The 10085-nt window shown below is 35.9% G+C and overlaps 2 protein-coding genes across 2 annotated transcripts in view; both read left to right on the top strand.

The window, feature by feature from the left end:
- The first annotated feature begins 431 nt into the window (after positions 1-431).
- LOC132547157 (uncharacterized) lies at positions 432-2737 on the top strand. Its single transcript, XM_060210912.1, has 2 exons — positions 432-774; positions 2133-2737. Exons 1-2 carry the CDS (start codon positions 432-434, stop codon positions 2735-2737), a joined length of 948 nt encoding a protein of 315 aa, XP_060066895.1.
- A 2211-nt stretch (positions 2738-4948) lies between these two features.
- Positions 4949-10085, top strand: part of LOC132547137 (adhesion G protein-coupled receptor L2-like) — a 29489-nt gene continuing 24352 nt past the window's right edge. The window contains exon 1 of the mRNA XM_060210892.1: positions 4949-5023. Within this exon, the coding sequence (XP_060066875.1) occupies positions 4966-5023 (58 nt within the window). The 5' untranslated portion in view covers positions 4949-4965. The remainder of the gene's footprint in view (positions 5024-10085) is intronic.

Here is a 10085-nt window from a genome sequence, read left to right as displayed (position 1 = left end):
TTTCAGACTCTCACCGACCATAATGATATCTTTGACACAATATGTCGTTACCTGAAGAAATTACTTTTGGTTCACGTACATGTATTTAGAAAATCTTCCATTTCATTTCATTATTCATCATTGAATTCCCGAATTATTCATTCAAACTCGAATATTTCCGTACTAAAAGCTTAACGCAAAAGACATATTTTTCACATATAAGGCGACATATGAAATATGATTCTTATTTACTTCTTTCTAGGTAAATGTTTTTTGTCCCAATCGCACAAAATAACCACAATCCTAGTATATTAAGGAAACCTATGTATTCCTCACTGCATTTCAGGTAACAACCCAGTGACGTCATAGATGCAATAACGTCACAGTGGTAAATTGTTTTGTGTCATTCCATAGCTACCGCTTAACGAAGTCCATTAATATCGGGAGGAAATATGGACGGGTATGGAGATTTATATACGGACGGACACGGCTATATGTCTGTGGACACACACAGCAGTCTGTACCTGAACGTGTCTAGTGAGGCAGATGTGTATGCAGACAGCGTGTATGGTCCAGGAGATGAAACGTACACCGATCAATCGAAATCATACTCCAACCACTTTCGAAAAAGAATTTTGGGCACCGATGCGTCGTCCAAAGAGGATTATACTAAATACGACAGACCTGTCATTTCCACTCCCGGAAGTGGAGATGGCCGCAGTCTTAATGCAAGTCCAGACAACAATTTCTGGTCAGCTCTACTGAGAACCTCACAGATCAACATCCAGCGAAGAGGTGAGCCACGTTCCGTAATAAGTTCTCGTCTTACAGCATTGCGGCCAATAAGTATTGGTTATTGGAATAATAAGTCCGAATAAAGAGAAATAATGCAACAACTGACTTCCTGCTTACATGTCACCACAAAATACTCACCTGGTCAATCGGATAACTCTTGTGTCAGTAAAGGAGCAAAAGATTGGATACAATGGGAAAATATGTTCTAGAATAAGAGAAACTTAAGCAAAACAACAGCAATAGCTACAAGATGCAGGATGTTGTTTTCTTATATACGAGTAATTTAAGTATTTCCCGTGTGTATTTGTCACCTTGTAGCTCTGGAGATTACATACTCTCCCAGAAAAAAGGAAAGTTGCATGCTGTCAACTATGTATAATACACTGTATGTGAAAATCAAGGATTTGTCATTTATACTTATCATACAATTTAATTTAAAGTCATCCGTTCATTTGTATATCTATGTATATTACTTATTTGTTTATTACTATTATTACCGCTGCCCATTGCATACAGACCCTCTCAAGTCATAATTACCCATGAAAGGGGTTAAAGCGATATCACGGTAAATTGTTTTTCTTTTATATATATATATATATATATATATATATATATATATACTCATCAAGGGTATCTCCTTTTGAACAATGGCAGTTGGTTTTCTCTGAAATATACACACAAAGAGTTAACTTAGACTAATAAAAAGAAAATCCTTATCTGTTGATCAACAGTCTAGATATGTAACACATATGTAACAGTGCACATGAAACACTGCCGCTTGTAAACAAATTGGCTTCCCGTCTGAATCGGGCGATTAATGTCGTTTATTTCGTAATTCTGAATTGACTTAGAGTTCTCAAATAACATTTGCCGCACCCATAATAAAATATGGTACTGAAAAACGGGATTTTTTTATTACTGTGTCACTACTGTCACTTCAATTCTGCCATCATGTGTTCGTGTTTTCAAAATGAACTGCCTCGTTTTCAGATATTACGTAACGTTATCAGCGCTAAATTGAGATGGGTTTCCCGAACCAAAGTAGTGGTCAAGCTGGACATTGGAAATCAACTGTGACTATCGTGATGACATAGAAACGTAAATGGAAGTGTATAAGTCACGAACAATCAATGATTTTATTGTGATGTCTCTTTAAGTGTGCAGTGGAATATAGTGGCAAGTGATTAATTACACACTCGTGTGAGAGGTGTGAAGTATGGTGTAAGCAGTATGTTTTGTTTAATTGTATGTGTCAGATTTTTAGGCTTTGTCTGTATGCGAGAGAGTAAAATACTTTTTATTAAGGTCAATGGTAGTCCCGAATGATCCTTTCTAGTCGTTTTTTCTTCTTTTTTCAGATATCAACAACAATACGAAAAAGCACGTTAGAAAAAGAGTCAAAGATCGGACTAAGATCATCATACCGTGTGGGGAACAGTTGCAGAACTATACCAGTAAACCAAAGTTTAACTACGAATTACCGCCCTTGAAAGGTGTCCCTAGTTGCGATAGAGGCGCACAACGCTGTAACTTAAAGGTTAACGAGATCATGGTTGGTACTTACTGTTCCAATATCAGTACCCCAAAAGAAAATTTGAATCTAGAATCGAGGTTGACGTATTTGGATAAAGTTGAACACCGTTCAGGTTTCAGATCTTCAGCAAAGAAAACTAAACAGAATAACACGTCCGTAAAACTGCCGAAACTTATTCAAAATGACAAAAAATGCGAGGATTATGATCAGGAAAGCGAGAAAAGTCTTTTTAAACTTCCATCGATTGTCGGTACTACATGTTTATTGGATGCAGCAACGCAGCAATGCTCTCCTGATACCATACATCCGGAAGTGTCGGAAGACAGTGGTGCCGCTTCGTGTTCTCTTGGCAATGTAAAACTACCAGCTATCTTTCAAAACCCAACAAAGGAGAATGAAATGAAGTGGAAGAACAAGTTCAGAGGATAATGAACTGAAGTAGGACAGGAAGACAGGAATGTTTTAATGTATGGAAGGGCGCACTTATTTCACTTTTATGCTTGTATCATATTTATAATAATTTGAGTCTTTGTATCTGATAATAACTATTCGCAAAAGAAATATTGCATCGAAACTAAAAAAATGTTTTAGAAAGAAAACGGAATCATAGGAGAGAAAAAACCAACAATCAAAAAGCTTTTCCAGATGAAAAAAACCTGTTATTTCAAAAATCAAACATGTAGAAGATACACAAATGGAGTTTTACTTTCATTAAGATATAAACTACGATATATGTACATACATATAAAAGTGGTATTTAGCGTTCAGATGATAATTAGTTCGTAATACCATGGATATGACAGCATGTGTCAATATTCACAATTGTCTCTGGTTCACTTGGTACATGTAGCGAATCGTCTGTTATTCAATATGTGTTAAAGTGTGTTTTTGGTTAACACATAACTTTTCATACATATGTATAAATACTCATTCTTTTACTGACAACAACAGATGTTTTTCCTTTTGAGCTTGAAACTTTTGTAGTAAATGTTTCGTGTGAACTGCATTCTCATTGATTAAAACGCAATAAACGTAATTATCATCAGCATATAGAATATCACCCCAAAGAAATAACAATGAAATGAAAAAATATATTGTCGGAAGTCCTATATATCAACAAGAATGACTAAATCATCAGCAATGTTGTTTTTATCTTTATACTCATGTTTTCATTACCAGCAATAAAGAGATTAGAAAATGATGTCATGTTGTCAATTTGAACTCGAGATTAAACGAGCATCTCGAGTAAAACAATGCACACACTATCAGTTAGCTGACAGTGGGTAAGCACGGTCTTAACAAGGAAATTGTCCCACAATCTCCGAAAATCGAATATTTGCAACAAAATTTCCAAGATCACGTAGTTGGGGAAGACGACGTTACACGGGAACACCAAATGAAGAAAGAGTTTGAAAAATCAAGAAACAGTGCTGTCGTGAGGGAGGCTGCCGAAGTTTTAATGTTCAAGAAGCGGTACTAAACAAAAAAGGAAGAAAATTAACTTAAAATTATCATTTTGATTGCGAAATTATCGAAGGGAGATAACACTTACAGAACAGATCTGATCTACATCTTTAATCAACACAAAAACAAGTGGAAATTCAATTTGAACTCTTAAATTCGTTTAAAAGACCACCAATTCGTAATACGTTTCAGTTCTATTCAATGTGTTTGTATATTAAATCCAAATGTGTTCACTTAAATAGATGTAAAAACATCCCAAAATGTCATCAACGGCATGCATACGAGTCACTCTCGCCCCGGATAGAAGTGAGTCAAGTCACAAGTGGGAACAGATCTTCAAAAGAATGACACATGTAATTGACATGTCATTATTGAAATGTTTATTTCGTTTGTACAATGTCACATTGGGCTTTAAATGTTTCTGTCTACGGAGCCTGTATCGTAACTGCAAAATTTATATTACTCATATCCATATTTTATTGTATAGTAGACGAAATGGAGTATTTAGTAGGCACATTCCACGATAGAAAACAAAAACAGAGACGTATAAAAATTCTGGCGTGAACGAAGAACTAAGTGGAAGTCTGTTACCCGTACGTTATGTGTATTTTATGACAAACATAACAAATCCCACCTGTCGAAAGTTTCTTGACACAGAACAGCCTTATCTTGTTTGTAAATCACACGAATTATACACTCCAGTACAGTAAATATTTGATGATATCTACAAGATCTTCAAAACTTCACCACAATTCTATGTCAACACAACAGTAGGATTATACCAACCTCAGCCAACATTACAATGATTACACGAAATCTATGATATTGTACATTTGTAGGTGGCTAGGATCGGAACATATTATATTGTTAGGTATCTAATTTGGTCCTCGGTATGATTCAATGTATTTCCGCTAGGCGTAGTCGTATCGTAAACACGATCACGCCCTCTGGTGTTAGAAGCACCTTTTGTATGTTTTTCCTGCAGTTTATACTTTAGACATTCGATCTTGACTTGTAGGTTGTAAATACACTTAAGATGTCAACTATTTGTCCGTGTTTTTACTTATGTGTATATGCCGTAATTGATAGCCGACTGCGAATATCACGTGACTTTCATTTTCCATCCTCCTAAGACTAAGCTTTACATGTGTATACACACATTACGATCCAACTCGAGCTACTGCCAGCATCTAATGGAAACTATGAAGTCAGTTTTGTGCATTGTTCTATATTCCTTGTCTCTGTTTCCTGGTAAGTAATATATATTTCAAACTCTTTATTTCCGATTCCCAAAATTCCACTTTAAATTTCCAACGAAAGTTTCGTTGCTTTACTGTAGTGTTGTCTAGTTCTAGTATTAACTGGAGTTTTATTGTACAATCCCAACAGGCGATGCGTGGTCCAACTTTTTCATTTTAAATGGCAATATGAAATAGGACGTCATGCAACCCAAACAGAAAGCCAACGATTTTTGTTATTGTTTATGTAAAGTGTTTTAAATGTACTGAGTAAACAATTAGTCCAACACTGAAAAACCTATAAAATTTCTATTCTTCTAAAACGCAGAAACAGAGTCATTTGATGAATCATAGACGTGTTGGCCACAACGATTTTATTTATCATATTGTTAATATAAATCCCCTGAGGGGAATTTTGCTGTGAATGTTTATGTAAAGTTGAATGAATTTGGATAGGCTGATTAATATAAAGCTAATTTAAACGTCAGTAAGCGTCAAATTAACTGTCTGTTTATACGCTTTCAACATGCACCGTGTCTTGAACCTGGTTCGCTAGAATTATGGAATCAAAGGTAAAATAAAATTTAAAAGATATATTGTAATAAGAAAGTTGACCAAATAATTCACAAATGCATATACATTTAACGGATAATGGATTTTAGGGCGGACGATTTTGTTTTCCAAAGGATTACAGATATCCATGTATTTACTGATAATCATTACACATCTAGGGGCCGGTGTTTTCATTGACTGTGCCAAAGTATCCTGTATTGTGTATTTAATGTCAGTTACGGGAAACAGATGTGTTTGCGGAAATACATAAAACAGTGTGCTGTGATGATTGAAATAGCATTTGTACAATTCATTTAAGTTGTGAAATTGATAACATACAGCAGTTGCACTATGTATATTTCACATGCCACTAGAAAATCACCCGTGAAGATTCTGGTTTGTTGAAATGTTCTGAATGTGATCTTGATAAAGTAGAAACATAATCTAATTTTCTTTAATTTGAAACTTTCAAGATGATTAAAAATCAATTTATCCATGAAAATTATAATTGACGTCTAATTTAATAGGCTTATCTTTAAAGTATTTTCTCTGGTTTCTTCGCTGTCGCCTTGGAGCCTGACATTAAGTGTTGCTGAGTGGAGGCAATTTGGAAACTCGACAGTCAACGTCCGCTATCTAGATCTTAACGATATATCTTAAGAAAAGTTTTACTCTCAGAATCACGTAATGGACTGTAGTGTCAAATCACAAAGCGTAATAGAGTGGGGATGAGGGTGTAGAGTACGGGCAAGGATTAGGGGGAATCGCCAACAGTTGTCGACCCCGGACTTCAGTTGGACCTTTTTAATACACATATTTATCAGAGTTTTTTCAGATAAGAATACTTTTCATTGTTGACTTTTGTGTCTAGCCTACAGGCTTAAAAACAGTAGATATTCCCATGTGAGACAGATGATATAGACACTGGCGAAGTCGGCTTTTCGACTTTCGGAAAATATTTGATTGTCAGATTATTCTGTGTGGCCTTGTGATAAGTTAAAACCATATAATTAGGGAACTAAGAACAAACATGGTTATGTGGCGGCAATATTTATACCAGTAGATACATTATATATATAGTAATTGGTGTTATATAGATGTATGTAAATCCAACACGAACCTTTTTTTTTTAGTTCACCATTCTATCCCCAAGAGTGCGGAGCGATTTCATTTCTTTTGATAAAATATAATGATAAAACGGATACCCAAATCCAATATATACAATACCTTTACAGCATTGGCACTATTAAAAGTAAATGTTATTGCCGGACCAGTCTTTTTGGGTACATTTCCTTCTTTTACCTTTTTTCCTATCCGTACTTGACCCTTTTCGTCTTTATGTCCTTCATCCTTCAGTCCATCACTTCTTCCATCCCATGTATATTATTTTTCCATCACCATTTCTTGATCATATCACCCCATGCCTTTTTCCTTACAACATGAATGTACCACTTTTAACAATTATTGATCGCTCTTTTTCCTTTCTTAATTCAAAATCTTTCATCTTCTTGCTCGAATACTCCCTTCAATTTCAGGAACATCCTTTCATTTCGCTCCCATTTCCTTCCTCCCCATAATTTCTCATTTCCAATTTTATCTATCCCTACTCCCTCCTCCTCCATATAGACACACAGAGAAAGTCTATCCTTTGCATAATAGTATATTATAATTTCCTCGATCAGCGGTGGTCTGTGTTGTCTCTGTGTTGGTTTTTAGGCCAGTGTTTAGCAGTATTGAGGTGAGGGGCCAGGGATGTTCCCCGACACAACATACAGGCTTGCTTTAATCACTCGCCGAACTGATAGCTTATCACTGTACAAAGTCGACCGAATTTTTTCCTACTTCATTTTATCATTATACTTTTCCTTTATAATTTGTTGTTTTTGTAGTAGTATCGTATTTTTGTAGATATATATTCAAATGGTATCAGCCTTGACGTAAAGTATCTGTAGCTTCATTCACTGTGCCTGCTATGAATTTTAATCCTTTCAATTTTGTCTACAGTTTTACACGCTTAATCGTAACAGTATGGTCTTTGTTCCGCCAAATCCATCGACAGGGGAAATAGTCTGTTTCTTGACATCTTAATTTTTCACCTTAATCAGTAAAATAGAGCAACGGGTTTGAAAATTGTTTCTTAACGTATGGCAGTAATTATAGTTTTATCCGGGTTTTTATACAGGGTTCAGAATGCTCCCTAAACCGTGATTACAGATTTATCTGTGAAGTGGCGGTAACAGCATACTTGCAGACAAAGCTTTCTTAAAGTACAGGTCAGTAATTAGTCTAGAGTACACAGAAATCTGTAGTATCGCGATAATGGTGAGAGAAGCTCGGAGAACGAGAAGTTAAAAGAGGATTTGGATGTGAGAACAACCCGGGGACGCGAGAGCAGTCCGGGGACATGAGAGCAGCCCGGGGACGTGTACGTGAGAGCAGCCCGGGGACAGGGGCTGAGATAAGCTCGGGGACGAGGACTTGAGAGAAGCAATAAATAAATAAATATATAGAGATGGGCCGGGAGAAAAACATAGGTACATGACGTGAGAGGATCCGGGGACATGTATGTGAGAAGAGTCAGGGTACAGGGACGTGAGATGAGCCCGGGGACACTAGAGAGACTTACGGCAGAGGCACGGGCTGGAAAGGAATGATTTTAATAATGTTCAAAACGGAAATAAGATAAGTGAAAGTGATTGATGGTAAGAAGTAGTATTGAAAACGCGGAAATTAAACGTAAAGTGAGTGTTATATGTAACTCCTCGTAGTCACGTAAAGATGAGGTAAATAAAGAATGAACAGCGGACAGCGGACGCATGGCTCATCTTTGTTGACGCCGGAAGTGACGTGCCTACTGTCGATCTTCTCAGAGTCAACATATACATGTATCGTATGGTTTCACATACACTCAAGTAAAAGATGCTGAAGACAACAAGCCTAGCCAGCTGTCAGTCATTTTGTAACACCCCAACACGCCCGATATTATATCTCGAACTTTGATATATCATTCCGAGTCACACGAACGACTACTCTATTTCACATTTTGTGCTCGACACCGGATATTGATTGGAATTACCAACATAAGTCCGTTTGTTTTGTGATTGTCGTCTGCCAAGTGACCGGTAGTAATTCATTTTTCTAATCGTCGACTTCTCTAAACACAGGTACCGGTATTACAATTTAATTTAATGTTCTATAGTTGACTTCTATATTCCAATCGGTTGAAAGCTATATACAGAAGTAGCGGTAGTATTTTATTATCCTATGTGTTGACGTGTATAAACACATGAAACGATAGTAATTTATTTTCCAATGGGTTGCTTTTAATAAAAACAGAAACGAGCGCTAATATATTTACCCATGGAATGACTTCTATACACACCGGTACCAGTAATAATTTATTTCCCTATCGGTTTATTTCTGTAAACAAAAAAACGGTAGTAACTTACATTTATATCGGTTGATTTCTATAAACACAGGTACCAGTAGTAATTTACTTTTATGTCGGTTGATTTCTGTAAACACAGGTACCGGTAGGAATTTATTTTTATATCGGTTGATTTCTGTATACGCAGGTACCGGTAGTAATTTATTTTTATATCGGTTTATTTCTGTAAACACAGGTACCAGTAGTAACTTATTTTCTATGAGTTGATTTCTTTAAACACCAGTACCGATTTTAATTCATTTTCCTACCCGTTGTATAGATACAAAACTCATATAGTAGCCAACTCACAAGAAACTAAGTTTCAACCGGTACCTGTTGATGAGATGTGGTGTGCAAGCAGTGATTGCCAGATGCCAAATGATCTAGACCTGTGTATTGAGGAATTAGGAATTATCTATCTGGTATTACATGGACGATGTCGGGATTATTCTCTAATCATCAGTTTTTACTAGATTTGACGTAATTGGTGCAAAAACACTAAAAACTTCCTCTTTCTTTCCTTTAATGTCAGTTCCTTACTTCATTCTTTTTTCCCTCTCTTTGATCGTTTCTTTGTTTCTTTTTCTTTCTTTGTTTCTTTTTTTTCTTTGTTTCTTTCATTGTTTCTTTTTCTTTCTTTGTTTCTTTTTCTTTCTTTGTTTCTTTGTTTGTTTCTTTGTTTGTTTCTTCCTTTCATTTTTATAAAAGGTCTATCATTATAGTCGTACAGCAAGATTGATAAAATAACAAAGTTGACAATGTGACAATTTACGGATGAATAAACAAATAAAAAGATAAATGCAATTACTAAAGAGATGGGGCAAAAGACATAGGCCAGAGATGGAAGAAACCTAAAGGAGAACGAATTAGAAGAAAGAGACAAATTAAAAATATATAGCTGAGGACAAAAATGAGTGATAGACAGAAATAGAGAAACGACTAACAAACAAATGATATTAGTCGTCAGTGAAATACTGTCCTATGATTGTACTGTATGTACCGTACATGTACATGCATCCGTGGTAAAGAGGGGATGGGAATAGGGACGAGGGGATGCATCTAAAGATGATTTTGAAGCTACATATGTAGGACATAC

Source organism: Ylistrum balloti, unplaced genomic scaffold, assembly GCF_031769215.1.
Source record: "Ylistrum balloti isolate Yb309-2 unplaced genomic scaffold, AGI_CSIRO_Ybal_v1 Utg369936, whole genome shotgun sequence".
NCBI classification, from domain to species: domain Eukaryota; kingdom Metazoa; phylum Mollusca; class Bivalvia; order Pectinida; family Pectinidae; genus Ylistrum; species Ylistrum balloti.
Note: the sequence above shows the minus strand (reverse complement) of the source record. Positions and strands in the feature narration are given on the sequence as shown.